General features: G+C 43.4%; 1 protein-coding gene and 1 non-coding gene across 3 annotated transcripts in view; both read left to right on the forward strand.

Annotated features, from left to right (window-relative positions):
• The window catches only part of mtch2 (mitochondrial carrier homolog 2), a 36,649-nt gene extending 12,722 nt beyond the window's left edge, over positions 1–23,927 (forward strand). The window contains exons 4-14 of one of the 2 annotated variants that reach the window (XM_048606946.1): positions 151–177; positions 891–947; positions 5,977–6,034; positions 6,127–6,178; positions 7,980–8,039; positions 8,826–8,925; positions 10,311–10,358; positions 10,943–11,010; positions 11,962–12,037; positions 22,551–22,646; positions 23,686–23,927. In XM_048606946.1, the coding sequence (XP_048462903.1) occupies positions 151–177; positions 891–947; positions 5,977–6,034; positions 6,127–6,178; positions 7,980–8,039; positions 8,826–8,925; positions 10,311–10,358; positions 10,943–11,010; positions 11,962–12,037; positions 22,551–22,637 (633 nt within the window). In that variant the 3' untranslated portion in view covers positions 22,638–22,646; positions 23,686–23,927. Of the gene's footprint in view, positions 1–150; positions 178–890; positions 948–5,976; positions 6,035–6,126; positions 6,179–7,979; positions 8,040–8,825; positions 8,926–10,310; positions 10,359–10,942; positions 11,011–11,961; positions 12,038–22,550; positions 22,670–23,685 lie in introns of both variants that reach the window. The other variant, XM_020525167.2, reaches the window with a different exon arrangement.
• LOC125485300 lies at positions 15,741–15,872 on the forward strand. Its single transcript, XR_007264022.1, has one exon. It is a non-coding gene; the product is annotated as a small Cajal body-specific RNA 14 (non-coding RNA).
• Positions 23,928–25,223: the final 1,296 nt, after the last annotated feature.

Below are 25,223 nucleotides of genomic sequence, written 5' to 3' on the forward strand. Positions count from 1 at the left end.
TAAAAACTGTCCATCTCATGCTGGATTTTATTTTCAGTTTCTTACTAATGCCCTGTCACTCTGCAGTTCCTTTCTGTCTGTCTTTCTCTGTATCATGTGCTCATCATGTTGCAGTCCCGTTCTCACTTCCTCTGTATCTTTTTGTTACAGAGCTATCAGGAGATGAAAGAAAATGAGGTAACTGCCAGCCTTATAATTCAACTCTTTTACTGAATGTATCCAACTCCCAGTATCTGAAATCCTATCTATAAAACGACCAAACCACCCCACCCCCCAATTAGATTCTAGTCTATGTTTCACTCCGGGGTATTTGTTATCCTAGATAAGCCCCTCAGTTAGATTCAAGTCTAACTCATTTCCAGGTATCTGTTATTTTGTGTGTAAATCCCTTGATTGGATTCCAGTATGTAACTCACTCCCAAACAGCTGTTATTTTATATGTAAACCATCCTGAATTCCGCGATTAGATTCCAGTAAGTAATTCACTCCTGTGTATCTGTTATTCTAGCTACTCTGTCAGTCTAGTGCTGTTTTCCATTAGTTTTCCTTGATAGTTGACCGATTGTGTGATCTCCACCAACAGGAGATTGGAGAATTCTCTTTGATACTCAGGGTTAACTTCAATAGTTCATCCGCTGATATGCATCCATCATAATCGTTCCTGACCTATCAATTATGTTCAAAAACAGAAGTTGCTGGAAAAACTTAGCAGGTCTGGCAGAACTGAGGAAGGGTCACTGGACCCAAAACATTAACTCTGAGTATTCTTCACAGATGTTGCCAGACCTGCTGAGCTTTTCCAGCAACTTCTGTTTTTGTTCCTGATTTACAGCATCCGCAGTTCTTTCGGTTTTTATTCTGCCAATTATGTTTCCTGTTTTGACTTGCAGTGCACCGAAATGGAGAAAACTGGGCAGGAGCCATCACTACACCATGTGGTTGAAGAGGTAGGACTAAGCATGACCCTGGTTTTTCAATATCCAAACAATGCTGTTGCTTCCAGTTCTTCCAGGAGAGGAGGAAGCATGCATCGAATCTGCTTGGGCAAGTTTGTGTACAAAGTGACGCTGACATAGTGATAATCTCAGAATTCTGATTACTCCTCTTGACTAATTCAGGTCATATTCTAAATCATTGAGCACAACATCTAAAATACGTTTATTGGGCCCATTCAATTGGATTTATCCACTATGGCTGTTAATTAATTTGTAGTGGCTATTCTTTTCTTTCTGACATCATTCATTCTTCTTGATATTTTAAAGAAACCTAAATCTCTGCCCCACCATCATTGTGATTCTCTTATGACGTAACCAGTGAGTGACCTCTCTCTGCTCTGACTCTCTCTGTGCTGTTCATCATTCTCAAACACACCATCTCCGGATGCTGTTATTCAGTCTCAAAAAATCATTCATAGAATATAGAACTGTACAGCACAGGAATGGGCCCTTCAGCCCATGATGTTGTGCCGAACATAATGCCATACTAATCCCTTCTGCCTGCCCTTGGTCCATATCCCTCCATTCCTGGATATTTATGTGCTTATTTAAAAGTCCCTCAAATGTCCTTATCGTATCTGCCTCTGCCACCATCCCAGGCAGTGCATTCCAGACTCCTACCACTCTCTGTTTTAAAAAAACACCTGCCCATCACATCTCCTTTGTACTTGCCCCCCTCAACTTAAATGCAAGTCCTCTAATATTTGACATTTCAAGTCTGGGAAAAAGATTCTGACAGTCAACCCTGTCTATGCATCTCATAATTTTATAGTCATCTATCAAGTCTCCCCTCAGCCTCTGCTGCTCAAGAGAGAACAGCCTGAGTTTTTCCAGCCTCTCCTTGTAGCTCATATCCTCTAATCCAGGCAGCATCCTGGTAAACCTCTTCTGCACCCTCTTCAAATCCTCCACATCCTTCCTGTAATGTGGTGACCAGAATTGAACTCAATACTCAATGTGTGGCCTAACTAAAGTCTAATAAAGCTGCAACCTGACATCCTGACTCTCGTACTCAATTTCCTGACCAATAAAGGTAAGCATACCATACGCCTTCTTTACCACCTTGTCTACTTGCATAGCCACTTTCAGGGAGCTATGGTCTTGAACCCAAGATCAATGCTGTTCAAAGTCCTGCCATTAACTTTATTCCTTAACATTTGATGTCCCAAAGTGCAGCACCTCATACTGACCTGGATTAAACTCCATCTGCCATTTCTCCACCCAAATCTGCAACTGATCTATATCCCACTGTATCCTTTGACAACCTTCCACTATCCACATCTCCTCCAATCCTTGTATCATCTGCACACTCACTAATCCACCCATCTACATTTTCGTCTGAGTCATTTATATATATCACAAACAGCAGAAATCCCAGTATGGATCCCTGCAGAACACTACTAGTCGTGGACCTCCAGCCTGAAAAACAGCCTTCCACACTACCCTCTGTCTTCTGTGGGCAAGCCAATTCTGAATCACAGCTCAGTCACTATGGATCCCATGCATCTTAATCTTCTGGATGATCCTACCATGAGGGACCTTGTCGACAGCCTTACTAAAATCCATGTAAACAACATCCACTGCTCTACCCTCATCAATCACCTTTGTCACCACCTCAAAAATTTAAATCGTTAGTAAGACATGACCAGCCCCGCACAAAGCCATGTTGACTGTCCCTAATTAGGCCATGCTTTTCCAAATCTGCATAAATCCTATCCCTTAGAATTCTCTCCAATAGCTTCCCAACCACTGATGTGGGACTCACCCATCTGCATTTTCCTGGATTATTCCTATTTCAATTCTTGAATTTAGGAACAACATTAGCCACTCACCATCTTCCGGGACACCTCCAGTGGCTAGCAAGGATGCAAAGATCCTTGGTCAAGGCCCCAGCAATCTCCTCTGTTGCCTCTCTCAATAACCTGGGTTAGATACCATCAAGCCCTGGGGATGTATCCACCTTAATACTCTTCAAGAAATCCAGCACCATTTCTTTCTTGATCTCAAGATGCCCTAGCATATCAGCGTGCTCCACACAAATCTCAGTATCCTCCATAGATACTGTTGCAAAGTACTCGTTTAGGATCTTGCCCACATCCTGTGCCTCCAAGCACAAGTTCCCTCCTTTATCCTTGAGTGGTCCTACCTTTTCCCTAGTTACCCGCTTGTTTTTAATGTATCGACACAATGCCTTGGGATTCCCTTTAACTCTCCTTGCCAAGGTCGTTTCATGGCCTCTTTTGAGTACTTGCCTGCTTTACTTATATTCGTCATGAGCAGTGTCCAGTTTTAGCTTCCTAAACCTCACGTGCTTTTTCTCCTTTTTGACTAAATTCACAACCTCCCTCATTATGCAAGAGTCCCTTACGTTGCCATCGTTGTCCTTCCTCCTTACTGAAACATGCTGGTCTTGAACTCTCTCCAGCAGGTCTTGAAACAGTTCCCACATGTCAAAAGTGGACTTGCTTGATAACAGCTCCTCCCAATTAACACTCCCTAGCTCCCGCCTAATACTGATGTAACTTACCCTCCCCCCAGTTTAGTATCTTCCTGCCAGGTCCTCACTTATCCTTGTTCATAGCTATCTTAAAACTTAAGGAATTATGATCACTGTTTCCAAAATGTTCTCCCACTGAAACGTCAGTCACCTGGCCAGGCTCATTAGCCAATACAAGGTCCAGTATAGCCCCTCTTCTAGTTGGACTATCCACATACTGTTTCAAGAAATCGTCTTGGATGTACTTAACAAATTCTGCCCCGTCTAAGCCTCTTGCTCTAAGGGAGTCCCAGTCAATCTTGGGGAAGTTAAAGTCACCCACTACGACAACTCTGTTTTTATTGCACCTTTCCATAATCTGCCGACATATTTGTTCCTCAATGGCTCGGTGGCTGTTGGGGGGGCCTATAGTATAATCCTATTGCACCCATCTTATTTTTGAGCTCTACCCATATTGCTTCAGTGGATGAGCCCTCCAGTATGTCCTCTCTGAGGGCAGATGGAACGTTTTCCATGATCAGTAATGGAACTCTTCCACCTCTTGCCTTCCTTTCTATCTTGTCTAAAACAACCAAAGCCTGGAACATTGAGCAGCCAGTCCTGTCCCCCTCTCTCAACCAAGTCTCTGTAATGGCCACAACATCATAGTCCCATGTACTGATCCAGGCTCGAAGCTCATCTGCCTTGCCTATAATACTCCTTGCATTAAAATAAACACAGTTCAGCCCATTAATACCGCTGTGTTCATTCACCTGTCTCTGCCTGTCCTTTCTTTCTGATTTACTGGTCTCAACATCTACCTTCCCCTCAATCCCTCCACTTGCTCACCTGCTGCTCTGGTTCCCAGCCCCCTTCCACTCTAGTAGCACTAGTGAACCTCCCTGCGAGGATATTGGTTCCCTTCCAGTTTAGGTGCAATCTGTCCCTCTTGTACAGTGGTCTCAATGATCCAAGAACCTGAAACCGTGCCTCTTGCACCAGCTCCTTAGCCACACATTCATCTCTTCTATCTTTCTGTTCCTTGCCTCACTAGCACATGGTACTGCTATTAACCCAGAGATTACTACTTTCAAAGTCCTGCTCTTCAGCCTCTTTCCTAACTCACTGCATTCACTCTGCAGGACCCCATCCTTCTTACTGTTTATGTTGTTGGTACCTATGTGCACCAGGACCTCTGGCTGTTCACGCTCCCCCTTAAGAATTTTGTGCAATCACTTAGAAATGTCCTTGACCCTGGCACCAGGGAGGCAGCACACCATCCTGGAGTCTCGAACACAGCCACAGAAACAGCTGTCTGTGCCCCTAACTAGTGAGTCTCCAACCACAATCACTCGCTTGGATCCTGCCCGACCCTGCTCTACAGCAGAGCCAGTTATGGTTCCACAGGCTGCTGCTATTATACTACCCTGAGAGGCTATTGCCCTGCCAACAGTATCCAAAACAGTAAACCTGTTAGAGAGGGGAATAGCCACAGGACACTCCTGTACTACCTTCCTGCCTCTCTTGGTGGTCACCCATCTACTTGACTGAACCTCTGGTGTGACCACCTCACTGTAACTAGCGTCTATCACACTCTCTGCCCCCTGTGTGCTCCTTGGTGCATCCAACTGGACCACACTGTCTGTGAGGAGCTGCAGCCAGTCACCCTTCCTGCAGACATAGTCGTCAGGGACACTAGGCTGCTCCCTGATGTCCCACCACTGCCCTAACTGCCATCTCTGCCCCTTTACACAAAGAAAGATAAAAGAATCTTTTGCCTTTACCTTGGTCATCATATTCACTGAAGCCCAGGATTCACCTGCACTTGTATCAACTAGCTGCATTGACTGGTTCCTTAAATTACAATGCATTCTTAACAAGCAGACCAAATACCCTTTAGGCTACAACAAACTTCTTAACAGTCTCTCTCAATCTCTCTGTCTCCTTTGTTTTTCGGTTAGAACAGGCAGGAAGTATGGAACACGTTTCTTGACATTGGGTTCTTCCTCACTCCGCTGATCAGTTGTAGTGACTGAGCCGACTTCTCTCCAGAATGCTCAGTGACATTGCTCTGCCGTCCTCTATTCGATTCAATACAGGGACAGCATGGAGTTAGACGCAGAGTAATGCTCCCTATACTTTTTTTAAACTGAAAGTAAAGCTGCTCTATTCTTTTAAACTAGAGGTAAATAGAAAATGAAGCAGCACTTCTTTCTCTTTGACTTATCATTGTCCATCATTTTGTCTGCTCAACTGCTGTTTTCTCTCTCTAGGCTCAATCTCTACCTATTGTTTACTCCTTTAACCACCTGTCTTCAGCATATACACCACCTTTCCCCAGCTGCCATTGGTTCTGAAGGAGGGTCATTGGACTTGAAATATTAACTCTGTTTGTCTTTCCACAGATGTTGCCAGACCTGCCAAGTTTCTCCAGCAATTTCTGTTTTTATGTGTTATCTTGGTGTTTTGAACTTTTTCAATATTCAATATTTGCTTTGTGTCTAGACAATGCGAGAGATGATTGCTCGTTCCACAGCCACTATCGTCACTCATCCCTTTCACGGTAAGTATATTTCATTGTTTTTGAACATTGTTGCCATGCACTAGTGCTGAATGAGAAAGGTGGAATGTTGACTTTGTTGTGTTCCTTTGCAGTGATCACATTACGATGCATGGTGCAATTCATTGGCCGGGAAACAAAATACAGGTCAGTGCAAAAAATATTTTTTTTTTTAAAAAACCAAAAGAACTGCAGATGCTGTAAATCAGGAACAAAAACAAAGTTGCTGGAAAAGCTCAGCAGGTCTGGCAGTATCTGTGAAGAAAAAGAGTTAATGTTTCGGGTCCGGTGACCCTTCTTCAGAACTCCCTACCAGACCCAAAATGTTAACTCTTTTTCTTCACAGATGCTGCCAGACCTGCTGAGCTTTTCCAGCAACTTTGTTTTTGTTCCTGAATAGTTTTTTGCTTAATTCACGGGATGAGGGCGTTGTTGGCTAGGCAGGATTTATTGCCCATCCCTAATCGCCCAGAGGCCAGCTAAGAGTCAACTACATTGCTGTGGGTCTGGAGTCACATGTAGGTCAGACCAGGTAAGGATGACAGTTTCCTTCCCTAAAGGACATTAGTGAACCAGATGGGTTTTTTCTGACAATCGGCAATGGATTCACGATCATCGTTAGACTCTTAATTCCAGATTTTTTATTGAATTCAAATTCCACCATCAGCCATGGCGGGATTCGAACCCAGATCCCCAGAATGTTAGAGTAAAGGGAAGACCTTTTAGAACAGAGATAAGGAGAAATTTCTTTAACCAGGGAGTGGTGAATCTATGGAATTCACTGCCACATGAGGCTGTGGAGGCCAGGTCATTGAGTATATTTAAGACGGAGATAGATAAGTTCTTGATTGTTAAGGGGATCAAGGGTTATGGGGAGAAAGCGGGTGAATGGGATTGAAAAACTTATCAGCCGTGATTGAATAGCAGAGCAGACTGAATGGGCTGAATGGCCTAATTTCTGCTCCTATGTCTTATAGTCTAATGTTATCTGGATCTCTGGATTAACAGTCCAGCGATAATACCGCTAGGCCATTGCCTCCCTCTATGTCTTGTTTTAGATTACACAGTGAGGACAGGCAGTGTCAGAATGTGAGAGAGTCCCTAGTTATCTGAACAGGGGCCATCTATCCACCACAGTAGAAAGGCCGATTTGAATGCTGGAATGTTCTACAGTCTATGTCTATTGAAAGCTGCCACAGGTCTTGATACTTTGTGCTACAAATATCCCAAAATTCTCTGCAGGTGCTGCTTGGCATTGATCTCCAAATTACAATGCCATTGGACCAAAGCAAGTGCATGAGTTCTGCACAGTTATAGCGTTCACGTAGATGAGTTTGTGTACACTTGGACTGTTCAGAGTCTGCACTGTTGTAGCATTCACATACAGTGTGTGCACTGTTATGGCATTCACATAAATGTGTGCGGTTCCAGTTCATGCAGACGTCTGTGTGTGCAGATTTATACTGTACACGCGCACACATACACAGACACACACATATGTCTGTAGATTTAGACCATTCACACAAGTGTGCATTGTTAGAGCATTCACATAGTCGTGTTTGTGTACAGTTAGACTGCAGGCACAGCCAGAGTCTTGTCACAGATGAGCGCATGTACACAGTATTGTCTATTGATGGAAGTGTGTGCACATCATTGCAATGTTGAGGCAGATGAGTGTGCAGTTGTGGAATACTGGCGTTTGTGTGTGTGTGTGGTTACAGTAATCAGATAATATGTACATGGTGATTGCATACTATTGAATGAGCCTGAATATAGTTACACTATTCAGAGAGATGAGCATGTGTAACATGTTTGGTGTATCTGTGGCATTTGTGTGGCTTTTGAAACCCTCATATAAGGTAATCATTATGCAAGTATGGTCACTATACTGACACTTGATCCGTTTTTGAACATTAATTGTTTGCTTTTCCATTGTTGGACTTTACAGTGGGCTATTCGGTTCCATAGTAACAATCTACGAGGAAGAGGGAGTTTTTGGCTTTTTTGCGTAAGTATAGATTGAACCACGAATGTGTTGAGAATAGAACCTTGAAACTTTTTGTTTGTAAAATGTCAGCAGATTGATTCAACTTCCAAACATCCAGGGACATCTGTGAGTGCTGCCCATTTTGAAAGAATGATGGTTTACGTATGGGTGCAAGTGTAGTGATGGTCAGTTAAAAGTAGCAATAAGCCCTTAGAACGAGGCACATACCATTTATCCCAGTGGTTATCCTGGGCACTATTTATAGTAAAACAGCATATGTTAATGTCAGGAATGTTATCCTTGACAAAAAGCAGGTGAGAAAGCTTGTTAATAGTGTGATTGCTGTGTTCTTCCTATCAGAGTTTCTGTTTCTTCTGTATCATCACATTTGGTTCAATTTGTTATTGTGCTCCATTGACATGCATTTTGCTTTCTGTGTTTCGGTGCTGTTTAGCCTCTAGAAGCTATGATAAAGAGGGTTTGTTTGCTGCACAAAGCATGTAACACTATGATGTTCAATGTGCTGCATAAATCTAACTTGTTAATCAGCCTGTAGCCAGAGAAAGATGTGAATTTTCCAAAATACTTATCACAACCTCAGGATTCCCTGAGTATTATATAGCCAATGAAGTAAATGTGGTCACTGCTGTAATAAACAGAAATTAGGGCAAAGTTCCATTAGTACATTAGATTAAATGATCAGATCTCCATACTAATGCGAAGCCGGTGTGAATCTCTCTCTGATCCCAGTGTGGAGAGGGCCGGTGTGAATGTCTCTGATGCTCTGTGCTATGTGTCTTTCTGCAGTGGTCTGTTTCCTCGACTGCTGGGTGATGTGATTTCTTTATGGCTTTGTAACATGTTGGCCTATCTCATCAACACCTATGCATTGGAGCCCCCCAGTCAGGTAGGTCACAAAATGCTAACACACCTCTCAGTAGGTCAGCATTTCCCTGAGGTAGGAGGCTTGCAGAATGGGGGTGAGGGGAAGGAATTGGAACTGGTTGGAGTGGGGATGAGGATGTCTGAGGTAGGGTGAGTGGGTTACAGGAAATATTTGATAGGCTAAGGGGGTTATTTGGGGTGGACAATGTGATCCTGCTGAGTGTGAAGGAAGCGATGGACGTATGGCGACCTTGCATGAAGCTCCTGAACTGCAAGTATTAAAAAGCCTTGAAATTTTCTAGTTTTTATGGACAGGGGCATGTAAACAACTGAGTCCTCCTGGTAATATTGGGTTTTGCTGGGGCATTTCCTCACCATCTTAGGAGGTGGTGGCAGAGTTGGGGTGTTGTGATTCCTCCCTGGCCAAAGTGTAGGAGGAGGCACAAGGGAGTGCGGACAGATGATAACAGTACCCCAGCAAAGGGTCTTGGAGGGTGTGTGGGTGCGCTGAAAATGACAGAATCCAGGAGGTTTGTTTGTCTGTTGAACTGACCCTCTGCTCTCTAGCTCCGTGGTTAAACATTAGCAGCTTCCCTTTCCACACAAACCCATGGTCAATGTAAAGTCCCACCCTCATCCCAGTAATTGCAGCTGGTCAATAATGCACCCTTCTTCTTTCTGCGACTTCTACCTCAAAAATGATTTCACCCTCTAATTTGCAGTTATTTTTCTGAGAATCGAAGAAAAATCTAAATTATTATAAATTATGAAGAAGACCTGTGGGTTCTGGAAATCTCAGCTCTAAACAGCAAGTAGCGAGCAGCTCTCACTTATGTCCCTTGATTTCTTAGAACCAGTGGGGATGGAGGGAAGAGTGCATTGATTAGACAGTGGTGGCTAGCACCTGGGAGAACATAATTGTTTAAGCCCGGAGAAGGCTATTTGGCCCAGCATGTCTGCACTAGTTCTCCAAACGAGCAATCCATTTTGTGCCATTCTCCTGCCTTATCCCTGTAACCCTGCACATCTAATTCCTTCTGCCTCCTTCAGCTGAACCTCCCTCCCAGACCCTGACCACTTGCTGTGTGGAAAAGTTTTATCTCTTACCCGTTTTGCTTTCTTAACCATTTACTCCAAAGCTGTTCCCTCTGATTCTGAATCCTCTGACTAGGAATGGTTTCTCCCTATCCTCTCCGTCTTGATCCCTCATAATTTTGAAATCATCAATCAAATCAGATAGTCCCAACGTGTCCAATCTTTTGAGGAGAGCACTGAGCAACCAGTGAGTGGTGGCAGAGCTGGAATAGGAATGTTGGGTGCCCTGCATGCTTCTAGCTGGAGGCTGGGAGAATTACTGTTGTGCAGTGAACTGTTGGGGGCTGTGTTGATGACTCTGATGTATTTTAGGGCTCACACATCGGGGAGCTGAGGAGTTACTCACAGGCCGTGACTGGGGTGAGTGCCGTTCAGTTTGAGCTATCATTTTATTCAATTACAGCAGCAATTGCACTTCACACTGTAATGGTACGGTACCACAATACAGCCTTCACTTGGGCTGAAACTAATGTTCTCATCTTGAGCAACTTCCCCAATGCATTAACAAACCAACTCTGCAGAGATAACATAGTGTGGAGAGCATCTTCTGTTGGTTTTAGTGCCTCTTGCAGTAATAAATTAGGCAGGACACTGCTTGCCTCCGACCAAGGGTGAGGGGCCAGTGTCAAACAGATGTCTGAAAAACACTCAGTTGTATTGGTGTGACATTGGCTTTGGTGAGTCTGCAGGTTTGGATAGCCCAAAATCAGAACGTGCACACAAGCCGGAGGTTCTGCAATGAACAAGAACTTAGATTTACAGGTTTTCTCCTGACAACTTAAACCTGAAGACACAGAACCTGGTGTTCTGAGCCCTGTCTGGTCAGCTACAGATACAGTAACTCCCAAAGATGTCTGGCCTGTGTTCCAGCTGCTGCTTTATGGAAGCATTTTCCCTCGGGATGAGCATTCGATCACTGTCTTGTCTCCACATTTCCTTCACAGTTTCTAGCCAGCATGCTGACATATCCCTTTGTGCTTGTGTCCAACCTGATGGCGGTCAACAACTGTGGGTGAGTCTGGCATTCATTCATTTTCCAAGCTGTAGCGCAAAGTGAGGCTAGCCTCCAACAAACAAGACCCAAACCTTGTGCATGGTGTTGGCTGCAAACGAACTTTCAAACTGGCATTAATGTATTTATGTTTGAATCGTTTGCTTATAGAAATTAAGAATGTTATTCCTGAACCATAGAATTTTCTTATCTCAACTGCCTACTGTTTGCAACTGTATCAGGACAGAACTGCACAGGGTTAGATTATACAGTAAAGCTACCTCTACTGTTTTAAATTGAAAGTAAAGCTCCCTAGATACTGTCCCCATCAGACACTCCCAGGGAAAGCATGGGGTTAGATATAGAGTAAAGCTCTCTCTACTCTTTTAATCTGAAAGTAAAGTTCCCTCGATGCTGTCCTCATCAAACACTCCCAGGAAGGACTGCATGGGGTTAGGTACAGAGTAAAGCTGCCTCTACTCTTTTTCAAAGTGAAAGTAACGCTCACTGGATGTTACCTCTATCAAATATTCCCAGGAAACATACAGCACGCATTAGATACGGAGTAAAGCTCCTGCTACATAGTTCCGTGACTGTCTTTCAGCACCACTCTGGAGTACTGCTCCCGTTTGGTTTGGAAAAGATTATTGCAATTCATCTAACACATGTTAAAAGCTCTAGTTTCTACCTAATGTAGTATTGAGTGTCCCACCTAGTGTCGTCTGTGGCAACTCAGCCCTAGGTGACAGCTCCAGCAGTGGTGATTAATATAAGGAGTAGGATTGAAAGTGAGAACTGTCAGAATGTCAGCCATAGAGCTGCTGCTGTAAGGGAACACAATCATTGTCTTGTTGCTGGCTGTCAGCATGTGGGTAAGAGCGGAGTCGATCTTGGTGATGAACTGTCTAACAGCAGGCTGTCTCCACTTGTGCTGGTTGCTGAATTGCTGTCTATTCTGTCTGTCTTCCCCAGGCTGGCTGGTGGTCTCCCTCCTTACGCAGCAGTGTACTCTTCATGGATTGACTGCTGGCACCAACTGAGCCGAGAGGTGAGTTGATGTTCTGGTTGTGCTGCAAGCCACTTCAATCTGTTGTAACCAAATGCACATACTATGCGCTCAGTGTAAAGTCTCCCTGGCCCACGAGAGGGAGCTTGGAGTGATTTCAATCCTTTACATAAAGAGATCAAAGCTGTATACAGTGTTCTCAGTGTGTTCTCACTAATTCTAACAAGAATTCCCTGCTTTAATATGCTACCTCTTTCCAATAAAGGCTGACATTTCACTTGCCTTCCTAATATATCTCAATAAGTGATACTTCAATACCTTGGCACAGTGCCTGCTGATGCTGAATGTTCCCGTGCCTCAGTCTATATGACTGCCAATTCATGCCAACTCTCACAGTTGTTCCCTCTTGAAGTCTTTCATCCCAACCCCAGATGTAATGAGTGGTTCCTGAACTTAAGCTGGAAAATTACGACTTTGATAAATTGACGCAGGAAAGTCTGGGCAAAGACTGCAATTACAGAGCTTTCAACTTCAAGATCTCAAACAGGTTGAGGCAAGTCAGGATTGGAAAAGTCTGAAATTGTGTGTTACCTAATCGAGCAAAAGGACCTTGGTGCTTGTCTGTGAGAATTGCACCCGAGTGCTGTCTAACAGATATGGCTGGGTACAATTACAGGGAAAGCCTTGGAACCCTACAACCCAATGGTCTCAATGTGGGCTTTACTAGCTTTAAAATCTCCCTACCCCGACCTCATCCCAAGACCAGCACCCCCTCACATCCCCACCTCCTTGACCTGTCCATCTTCTCTCCCTCCTATCCGCTCCTCCCACCTCACTGACCAACCCCCACCCCCACTTCCTACCTACACTCACCTTTACTAGAAATCATGTTGTACTACTTTCAAGGTCAATTTTCTCAGGTGTGCTGTGAGAATTAGACACAGTACACCGGGACCGTTCATCTGTGGCTTTGAATAGCTTTACTACTTTAGAGATGAAACATTCCATCAGCCTTTTCAATTACCACTGAATGGACCATCAACTCCACTTTCCTGCCTTATCTCTATATCCCTTGATTCTCCACTTGCCCAAGCCTGTCATTTTTTTGATCTCTGACATACAGGGTATTCACTGCTGTCTAGGATAGAGAATTCCAAAGGTTCACAACTTTGAGTGAAACAAATTTCTGCTCCTCTAAGTCCTAACATTTTATCCTGAGCTAGTGACCCCTGCTTCTAGACTTTTTTGCCAGGGGAAATGTCATCCAGGAATGTTTTCAATTTGATTACCTCTCGTTCTTCTAAGGTCCAGTGAATTTAGGCCCATTCAACTAGATCACTCTATTACCTGATGAGGCAGAAAGAGCGTGGTGCTGATCTGTAGGGAATTGCACCCATGTCCTGTCTAACAGAAAGATGAGCCTGGGTACAATTACAGCCCTCTTCCTGGACTGGCCCACCCATTCCAGGAATCAATTTAATGAACATTTGTATCCTCTCTAAAGCCCAGAACATCTTTTCCAGAACTGTACACAGTGCTCCAATTCACATGTTTTCACCAAAACCTCAAATAAAGGCAGCTCCCATAATCTTGTACACCAACCCTCTTGCATTAAAAACTAACATACGAGATCACAAAGTTAAATTGTTTTACAACATCCAAACTCCTTTGGAATATTACATTTACTAGTCTCTCACCATTTTTCTAAAGCACTTCTGCTTTTCAATTTCATCTTCAGTATATAATCCCACATTTCTCATTTTTGGAAGGTCGAATTTGAATGCAGAATACAGGGTTAATGGCAGGATTCTTGGCAGTGTGGAGGAACAGCGGGATCTTGGGGTCCATGTCCATAGATCCCTCACAGTTGCTACCCAAGTTGATAGGGTTGTAGAGAAGGCGTATGGTGTGTTGGCTTTCATTGGCAGGGGAATTGAGTTTAAGAGCCATGAGGTTATGCTGCAGCTCTATAAAACTCTGGTTAGACCACACTTGGAATATTGTGTTCGGTTCTGGTCACCTCATTATAGGAAAAATGTGGAAGCTTTAGAGAGGGTGCAGAGGAGATTTACCAGGATGCTGCCTGGACTGGAGGGCAGGTCTTATGAGGAAAGGTTGAGAGAGCTAGGGCTTTTTTTCATTGGAGCGAAGAAGGATGAGAGGTGACTTGATAGAGGTTTACAAGATGATGAGAGGCATAGACAGAGTGGATAGTCAGAGGCTTTTTCCCAGGGCGGAAATGACTATTACGAGGGGGCATAATTTTAAGGTGATTGGAGGAAGTTATAGGGGAGATGTCAGAGGTAGGTTCTTTACACAGAGAGTGATGGGCGTGTGGAATGCGCTGCCAGCAGTGGTATTGGAATCAGATACTTTAGCGACTTTTAAGCGACTCTTGGATAGGCACATGGAGGATAGTAAAATGTAGGGTGTGCAGGGTAGATTGATCTTAGTAGGATAATAGGTCAGCACAACATTGTGGGCCGAAGGGCCTGTACTGTTCAACATTATACATATCTGTCACCTACTTGCCCAATCACTGAACTAGTCTATTGCCCTTTAGAGCTTTTTCAGATCCTTATCACAGCTGTCTGTTCAGATTGGAGAAACTCTGCAGGTCTGGCAGCACCTATGGAGAGTTAATGTTTCAAGGCTGATATGATTCCTCTGGTCTCTTGCTGTCTAGCTGAATGGCTGCACCATTTTTAAAGAAAAACCTAAGTAAATTTGCTGAATGCTATTTAATTTTGCCTAATCGTTGTCACCTTTATTTCCCTAAATGCTGTGTTAACACGTGCGTAATAGATTCTAGCATTTTTACCATTACCGGTTTTTGGCAAACTGATGAGTGGTTCAAGTTTGGAATGCACAGCTTAGCAGCGTAATAGAGGCAGTTCAATTGAGGCGTTCAAGACAGCATTAGACACGAACATAAAAACAAGGCACAAGAGTAGGCTGCTCAGCCCCTTGAATCTGGTCTGCCATTCAATAAAATCATGACTGATCTGATTTTAACATCAACTCTACATTCCTGCACAGCCTGGTAATTTAAATTCAAATCTTGTGTAAGGTACAGGGGAAAAAGGGACATGAATAGTACTTAGTCTATACTCATTTGGAGAGCCAGTGCAGATGCAATGGGCCAAATGGCCTTCATCTCTGTAACACAGTGATTCTGTACATCATTCTTTTTATTTGATATCTGACTGCTGCATTTTCTCTGTCTTATTTTATTGATATATTTACATATATATTATGTATACGTGGATTCCTAACTTACTCCCTACGTTTTCATCATTTTAAAAAAGACTTGCTAAATTCAAGGATGAGAGAGACAAATTCCGAAAACCAGGCTGGAAAATGGAGTTGACATGTTGAGATTAGCCATGATCGTATCAAATGATGCAGCAGACTCGAGAGACTATGTAGTCTACTCCTCCTGTTTTGTACATTCTTGTACCTAAAATATTAATAAATATAGTGATCCTGACGCTGGGATTTTGGTTAGGCAACAGAAAATTGTCAGACAATAGCTTTCCTTCATCTCTGTGAGCTTTGATTTCAAGAATTTCTTAAGTGGAATCCTACTGAATGTCTTCTGAAAGTCTGTATAAACGATATCCCCTATCCATAATTCAGTTACTTTCTCTAACTATTCAGTTTTGCTTGTTAGAAATTACCAACCTTTACCAGGTAAGTTAAGTACATATGAGTTAGGCTGGGCTGTATTCCCTCACACTGTAATGTGGCAGTTCTTTTATTGCTGCATCACCCAGAAGATATGGTGTAGCTGAAACATGCCACATATATTAAAGATGGTTCCCACCGACGAGCCCTTTGGAGTTGTCAGGGTCTCTGTGCGATGGTTCCGAACATGTTTTTACTCCTAAAAGTAGTGTTAGCTCCAAGAGTGGAGAATGGTGCAGGTGGGTGGCATTTGTGAAACTGACTGATATAAGCTTTGACCATTCAGCCCTTTACACCTATTCCACTGTATACTTAAATGCTGTCTGATCTATACTGTAACTCTAGCTACCACCTTGCTTCCATAACACTCAATATGAGGCTAGGATTTACTCCCTCTCTCACTCACTAACTAACAAACTTCAATTTTTAAAATTTTGATTAATCCCCAGCCTCAAAAACCTTTAAGGGGTGAGTGTGTCAGATTTCCACTCCCCTCTGTATGAAGAAGTACTTCCCGATTTCATCCCAATTGGTTTAGTACTGATTTTTAAGATTATGCTCCCTTCGTCTGCACTCCCCTGTTGGACTGCTTTGACAATTAATAGTTACAATACACAATAACATACTGAGTTGGAGGCCGCCATCTCCATTTCTGCTTGGTCCCGATAACTGGTCTGAGGTGGGATGGCAGTACACATGCTGCATGTACATTTGTCCCTAGGTCAGTGTCCAGCGTTGACAGGACAAACCTAATCTCAGTGGAGAACAACAGAATGGCTCCATTGTCATTCTCAGGCTGTGATTTTTGCAGTGGTCTTTATTCCTCCTCATTTTGGTGGGAGAGAATTCAGCCACAGTTCCCACTGTTAATCGCTATTCAACCCTTATGAAGGCCATGATGTGCCTGCAAATGTCCAATGATCTGGTTCAGATAAAATGCCCAGTTTCTCCCATGGCAAAACGTCCAATGAAGTTGACTGTCAAAGTTTTGAGATAAAGGTTTATAATTTACTATCATTTGGGAATTTGTTTTTAAAAGTGCAGGCAAAATAAATTTTATATTTCAGCTATGTTGAACATAATTTTTTATGAGAAGGTCAGAAGTTCATTTGGAACAGTGAGCTAAACGTCCTTTTCAAGAGTGCATGGGATTAATTTAAGTGCCTTGATCAGACACCCGTAGAGTTATTTGATGCCATGGTTACAAATTTGAACTTTTATGACCTACAGAGAAACAGATGCTCAAGAGCCCCTAGAGGTATTCAGCTGAGAAGAATGATCTCATCAACAGAAGAGCATGTCAGTTTGTGAGAGTTTACTTTGTACATGTCTCCCAGTGGTGTGAGTTTGTAGAAGTCTTCTGGCTGTCCAAACTGAAAGGAACACGCGGCACAGTGACTCAGTGGTTAGCACTGCTGCCTCACAGTGCCAGGAATTCCAATTCAATTCCACCCTGGGGAGACTGTCTGTGTGGAGTTTGCACATTCTCCCCGTGTCTGCATGGGTTTTGAACAGGTGCTCTGGTTTCCTCCCACAGTCCTAAGATGTGCAGGTTATGTGGATTGGCCGTGCTAATTTTCCCATAGTGTCCAGGGATGTTCAGGCTAGGTGGATTAACTATGTGAAATACAGAGTTAGAGTTATAAGGTACAGGGTGGGTCTGGGTGGGATGTTCTTCGGAGGGTCGGTGTAGACTCAATGGGCTAAATGGCCTGCTTCCACGCTCAAGGGATTCTATGATCTATGAAATCCAGAACCTCCGAACCAGAAAGAAGTCCTTTGATCATGAAGAGTCAGTTGAGTAAGAAATCTTAACTTTAAGACAGGAGTAATACTACAGTGAGATTGAGTATCTATAAACAATATTGCTAGGAAAAGAGTTGAATCTATCTTGTTCTTTGTGTTAAGATCTTTCAAAATTGTCACATTTATAGTTGGTTTTATTATATTGTATGAGATAAAGCTGTGTTCTCAGACCAGAGGGCATAGTCTCAGAATAAAGGGGCACCAACTTAAGACTGAAATAGAACATAGAACAGTATAGCACAGTACAGGCCCTTTGGCCCACGCTGTTGTGCCGAACTTTTACCCTAAAACCTAAGGTCTATCTAACCTCCACCGCTATCTTATACTATCATCCATATGCCTATCTAATAGCCGCTTAAATGCCCCTAATGAGGCCGACTCCACTACCCTCTCCAGCAATGCATTCCACGCCCCACCACTCTCTGAGTAAAGAACCTACCCCTGACGTCTCCCCAATATCTACCTCCTTTCACTTTAAAACTATGTCCCCTCGTAAAAGCTACCTCCACCCTAGGAGAAAGTCTCTGGCTGTCTACTCTATCTATACCTCTGATCATTTTGTACACCTCTATCAAGTCACCTCTCATCCTTCGTCGTTCTGAAGAGAAAAGCCCTAGCTCTCTCAACCTTTCCTCATGAGACCTTCCCTCCATTCCAGGCAACATCCTGGCAAATCTCCTCTGCACCTTTTCTAATGCTTCTACATCTTTCCTGTAATGAGGTGACCAGAACTGGACACAATATTCCAGATGTGGCCGAACTAGGCTTTTGTATAGCTGGAGCATAACTTCACGGCTCTTGAACTCAATCCCTCTATTAATGAAAGCTAACACACCATACGCTGCCTTAACAACTCTATCCACCTGGGTGGCAGCTCTCAGGGAACTGTGAACGTGAACCCCAAGATCCCTCTGCTCCTCCACACTGCCAAGAATCTTTCCGTTAACCCTGTATTCTGCTTTCAAGTTTGTCCTTCCAAAATGAATCACCTCACACTTTTCAGGGTTAAACTCCATCTGCCACTTCTCAGCTCAGCTCTGCATTCTATCAATGTCCCTTTGTAACCTAGAACAGCCCTCTTACATTATCCACAACTCGACCCACCTTCGTATTGATCGTGAACTTGCTGATCCACCCTTCCACTCCTTCATCCAAATCATTTACAAAAATCACAAATAGGAGAGGACCCAGAACAGATCCTTGTGGTACACCACTCGTAACTGAGCACCATGTTGAATTATGTCCGTCCACTACCACCCTTTGTCTTCTAAGGGTCAGCCAATTCTGAATCCAATCTGCCACATTTCCCCCTATCCCATGCCTCCTTACCTTCTGCAGGAGCCTACCATGGGGAACCTTATCAAACGCCTTACTTAAATCCATGTATACCACATCCACCGCTCCACCTTCATCCACGTGTTTGATCACCTCTTCAAAGAATTCAGTAAGGTTTGTGCGGCATGATCCCTCACAAATCCATGCTGACTATCACGAATCAAACTGCTTTTCCAAGTGATCATAAATCCTATCTCTCAGAGCCCTTACCAATAATTTGCCCACCACTGACGTAAGACTAACTGGCCTGTAATTTCCGGGGTTATCCCTGTTCCCTTTTTGAACAAGGGAATGATGTTTGCCTCTTTCCAATCTTCCGGCACTATACCTGTGGACAGTGAGGATGAAAAGATCATTGCCAAAGGCCCTGCGATCTCGTCCCTCGCTTCCCATAGAATCCTTGGATAAATCCCATCAGGCCCAGGGGACTTATCTATCTTCAACTTCCTCAGGATTCCTAGCACATCTTCCTTACTAACATCAACCTCCTCTAGCCTACCTGCCTGTTTCACAATGCCCTCCACTACAACTAGGTCCCTCTCAGTTGTGAATACTGAAGAAAAGTATTCATTAAGGACCTCTCCTATCTCTTTAGGCTCTGTGCACAAATTCCCTTTCCAATCCTTGATCGGCCCTACCCTTTCTCTGGTCATTCTCTTGTTCTACGCATACGTGTAAAAAGCCTTGGAGTTTTCCTTGATCCTATCCGCCAAGGTTTTCTCATGTCCCCTTATAGCTCTCCTAAGCCCTTTCTTCAGATCCTTCCTGGCTAACTTGTATCCCTCTAGAGCCTTTTCCGTTCCTCTTTTCCTAAACCTTACATAAGCCGCCTCCTTCCTCTTAACCGGTCGTTCGACCTCTCTCGAGAACCATGGCTCCCTCACTCGACCGCATCTTCCCTGCCTGCTAGGGACAAACATATTGAGCACATGCAGTATGCATTCCTTAAACAATCTCCACATTTCTGTGGTGCTCTTCCCTGACAGCATCTGTTCCCAATTTATGTTACCCAGTTCTTGCCTAACAGAATTGTAATTACCCTTCCCCCAATTGTAAACTTTACCCTGCCGTATGTACCTATCCTTATCCATGACTATCGTGAAAGAAACAGTGTTATGATCGCTACCGCCAAAGTGCTCTCCTACCAACAGGTCTAACACTTGGCCCGGTTCATTGCCAAGCACCAAATCCAAAGTGGCCTCTCCCCGTGTTGGTCCATCTACATACTGTGTCAGGAATCCTTCCTGAATGCACTGGACAAAATCTGCTCCATCTAAACTATTAGAACTAAAATGTTTCCAATCAATATTTGGAAAGTTGAAGTCACCCATGACTACAGCCCTGTGACTTCTGCACCTTTCCAGTATCTGCCTCCCAATCTGCTCCTCTACTTCTCTGCAACTATTAGGGGGTCTGTAAAAAACCCCCAACAATGTGACTGCTCCTTTCTTGTTCCTGACCTCAACCCAAACTGACTCTGTAGACATATCATTCTGGAAATAAGGAGAAATTTCTTCTCTGAGGGTTGAGTGTCTTTTGAACTCCTTGACACAGAGCTACGGGGCAGAATCCTTGTGCATGTTGAAGGCTGAGATATGTAGACAAGGGTTATGGGGAGGAAAAGGCAGGAAAGTGGATGTGAGGAATTTCAGATGAGCCGTGATCCTAATGAATGGCAGAACAGGCTCAAGGAGCCGAATGGCCTATTCTTGTTTCTTAGTCGTCTTTTTGAATTTGAATTCAATATAGATCTGGAAATGAGAGTCAAATGATGACCATGAATCCATTGTTGATTGTTGGAAAAAACCATCTGATTTACTAATGTCCTTAAGGATGGCAGTTTCCTTCCCTCACCTGGTCTGGCCTACATGTGACTCCAGACCCACAACAATATGGTTGACTCTGAACTGCCCGGTGAGCAATTAGGGATGGGCGATATATGCTGCCTAGCCAGCGACACCCTCATCCTGTGAATGAATAAAGAATAAAGACTTTTTTTTTGTAAATGTAAATTGCCTGAAACCTGTGAGTACCTTCAGTGACTAAACACAACAGTAACCAAGCTGCAAAAATAAAACTACTTATCTATTAACCCAAGTTTCGTTCTGTGGCCTACTTGCCCTATATTACCATCAGCTGTAATTATAATTTAGATATGAAGAATAACTGGTTAGACAAGTATTGGCACACCAAGTACCAGCATGCCGAGCACTCTGTATGAGATAGTGTTACACCATGCCCCAAATATAGGTGTTGTTGAACCACTTTTTAAATACTGACACAAAACAGAAACACTGCAAATGCTTGAAGTTTAAAATAAAAAAAAAACACTGGAATGCTCACCAGGATAGGCAGCATCAATGAGAGACCAGGCTTAATGTGAAGTTATACACTTCAGTGTGAAAAACTGAAATGGATAGTATCATTTAAATGGTGATGTATTGGGAGGTGTGGAAGTACAAAGGGATCTGGGTGTTCTTCGACACCGGGCAATGAATGTATTAAGGCAAATGGTATATTGGCCTTTAGTGTAAGATTTGAATTTTGTTTCTGTAATTCACAGAATGTGGGCTTTGCTGGCTAATCCAGCAGTTATTGTCCATCCCTAATTGCCCAGACACAGCATTGCTGAGAGTCTGGAGTTACATGTAGACTAGATCAGGTAAGGATGACAGATTCTTTCCCTGTGGGACATTAAGAAACCCATCTGGTTCACTAATGACAACCAACAGTGGTTGCTATTAGATTAGCTTTTATTATTCCAGATTTTTTTTGTTGAATTCAGATCTCACCATCTGTCACAGTTGGATTCAAACATGTGTTCCCATGGGTTGCCACCCCATTGACATCCACTTCAGAAGTAGGGCTGTCCTTCTGCAGTTATACAGGGCTTTGGTGAGACCACACCTACGCTATTTTATATAGTTTGCTCTCCCTACCTAAGAAAGGATATACCTGCGATTGAGGGAGTGCAATGGAAGTTCACCAGGCTGATAGCTAGAATGGCAGGACTGTCCTGAGAGGAGAGATTGGTTTGACTGCACCTGTATTCACTAGGGTTTAGAATGATAAGAGGGAATATGACTTAACCATATACAATGCTAACAGAGCTGGACAGACTAGATGCAGGAAGGATGTTTCCCCTGGCTGGGGAGTGGAGAACCAGGGATCACAGTCTCAGGATACGAGGTAACCCATTTAGGACAGGAGACAAAGAAAAATGTCTTCACTCCAAGGTTGATGAACCTGTGGAATTCTCTAACAAAGAAGGTTGTGGAGGCTACATCACTGAACATATTAAAGAAAGAAACAGATAATCTTTTTAGACATTACAGATGTCAACAAGTATGGGGAGAAAGGGAAATATGTCATTGAGAGAGTATCAGCCATAACCATATCAAATGTCAGAGCAGGTTTGAAGGGCCAAATGGCCTAAATGTGCTCCAAGTTTTTATGTTTCTGTGTTAATAATTCAAGCTGCGGCCTTTCTTCATTTCTGCTGAATATTTTGGGTTTTATTTGTTTTGATTGTAGTCCTGGTACATTTGGTATTTCCGTGTGTGTTGCAGTGCCAAGAATGAGTCTTAATGCTGCTCTGCCACCAGAATGTGATGTTGAGCCTGTGTAGCTCCTTTGCCAGCTCCTGCAGTTCCTCTGCCAGTTTCCTTTGAAAAGTTTTCTCCCAAAGTTGTATTTATTTAACAATTTAAATTTGTTTTTCTTGCAGGGAAACCTGAGCCGAGGAAACAGTCTATTTTTCCGGAAGGCTCCAGCTGGACGAACGTATGCAGTTGAACAAAAGCGATTTGTGTAGATGCACGAGGTGATGAGCTGCGAACTGAAAGGGTGAGGGGTGGGAGGTGCAGTCTAATTTGTATGATTGTGTTTTCAATGACGTACATGCAGTTTTTAATGATGTATTGTCGATCCACACTGGCAAAATGAATTATTTTATGATGGAATGAGATTGTCTTTGATTTAAAGAAGAACATATTTTAATTCCCTGTTTGTTATCCAGTGGTTTGTACAGTGAGTGGTTTCTTTGTGAAAATGAGGATGGTGTTCTGAGTGCCATGTTCCTGGGAATGGGGTACTCTGTCCTTGCAGCAGCATTCCCATGCGAGATTTGAGGCTATAGTAACCCACCTCTCACTTCCAGCAGCATCATCAAGTCTGTCTTACATGTAACAGCAGTATCTGATAATCCCAGAACAAATACTGTTCAAAATTTCTGGTCTAACTGACTCCTTGCTTAACTGTGGCCTGCCCAAGTGTTTGATCGTGAATGAGGAGTGGGGGAACAATTCTGTCTGTTACTGCAACCTCCTACTATTAGTAGCTGGGATGCCAGTGGACTACTCTTTAGTGGAAAAAGCGGATGTCTCTCCTGCTGCTGATGCTCTTCCCTTTCCTCTCCTCCTCATCAGGAAGGAGGTGGGCAGCACTGAAGATACTGTGTACCTCACTGCATTGTTCAGCTTTCCTGAGTGCGGCCCAAGTAATGAGCTGTTGGACTGGGGAGGGGTGGCGGTGGCTATGATGGTTATGGGGATGTTGCAGCCAGTCCTGATCTTGTTCACCTGCTTTCCAGCAGGATGTGATCAGGAGCTGGGACTCTGTCTGGTTCCCCTGCTCCCAACAGAGGCACTGAGAACAGTTAAAACAGTATTGCAGCCAGGCCTGCAACTTGGTTAATTTGGCATGGACCATGGGTTCCTCTTGGGGATTTTGTAACCAACCTTCCACTCAATCTGGCACTGGGTCAGTTCCTTTTTGGACTGACAGGGTAAGATGGGCATCATTTTCCTCAGTTCTATTTGGAAATGAACATTTTCGCTTTTGTTTCCCCGATCCTGTAACAGGACCAGTCAGTACTCGGGGATCCAGCTGATGTGAACGTTCCAAAGCCCTTGCGACAGTCCTGTCTGCAGTGAGTGTCCACAGCCAGCACTGGGGAGTGTTGTGTAGCCCTCCAACTGTACTGGTTCCTTGCTGAATGAGGTACAATGATAAAAGAGCAGTAAAGCAGGCCTTTATGTGTAGGATTCATCAACTGCCATGTGTTGGAGTCTATTTAATAAAACAAATTTGCATAGCACTATAATATTTTGTAAAATACATCATTCTGACAGTGGCTGCTCCCCATGTTAAACTGAGCCTGGTCACACTCAACCATTTTGCTTGATCCATGAATGTTATTCTGCTAAGTTCAATTTAGAAAAAAGTATATCTAATTGAAATGCTAATTAAAAATGTTTGATTCCAGTACAAATAAGAGAATTTCTGCTCTTCCCCTGTGTTGGGAGCTTGTATTTCCCTCCTCTTCAAGCTGACCAGATAGTCTGATGAGAGAGTGCGGAATCGGGCCTGTTTGACATTTGTTTTTGTCATATTTCACATTCGTCCATTCAGGAATCACTCATAAAGCTTCGGTTACTTCTGTAAAGATAATGATGAGGTTCATTGGTGCCTTCCATTAGTGTAGTATACACTGGGAAATCCCATGTGCATTGGAATTGGAAGTTGGTATGTATATTTACTCACCCAGATGTGAGAGGGAAGGGCCAAATGGTCAAGTGATCTATTGCACTTTCTAAATTGGCACCCCCATCCATTCCTTCCACCACCAACACTCAGTAGCAGCACTGTGGACCATCCACCAGATGCATTGCAGCAACTCTCCAAGGCTCCTTCAGCAGCAACTTCCAAACTCATAACCACTGCCGTCTAGAAGAAGGATAGCAGATGCATGGGAACACCACTACCTGCAAGTTCTCCTCCAAGCCACTCATCACCTTGACTTGGAAATATATTACGCTTCCTTCAGTATTGCTGGGTCAAAATCCTGGAACTCTCTCCCTAATGCCAGTTGGGTGTATCTGCAGCCCAAGACTGCAGTGGTTCAGGAAGGCAGCTCATCACCACCTCAAGGACAATAATGCTGCCCCAGCCAGCAGCTCCCACATCTAGTGAATGAATTTTAAAAAAATGATATACATAAAACAGGAACAAAGGACAGCAAATATACAAAGACATCATGATCTGCAATCTTGTAACACCAAAGATTCGATCTAGCTACGCAACTAAAAAGGGTTAAAGGGAAAGAAATTAGAGAAAGTGTGAACATAGCAAGCGAGGAAGCTTTTTAAATGCAGTATCTTTTAATGATATAATGCTAACCTATGTGCAACAGGAATACATAATGTAAAGGACGGGAGGTTCAATGATGAATACTGGAATGTACAAAAAGACACATCGGAGACACAGATGAGGAAGGCCTATTGCAAACTCTTTCAGTCCAGTAGCCAAAGAGAGCAGTCCAGGAACAGCAAAGTATCATCAGATATATTCATTGTCTTGAGAACATGAGCACTTTAGAGAGAGCACTTTAGAGAAAACA

Source organism: Rhincodon typus, chromosome 17, assembly GCF_021869965.1.
Source record: "Rhincodon typus isolate 14 chromosome 17, sRhiTyp1.1, whole genome shotgun sequence".
Lineage (NCBI taxonomy): Eukaryota > Metazoa > Chordata > Chondrichthyes > Orectolobiformes > Rhincodontidae > Rhincodon > Rhincodon typus.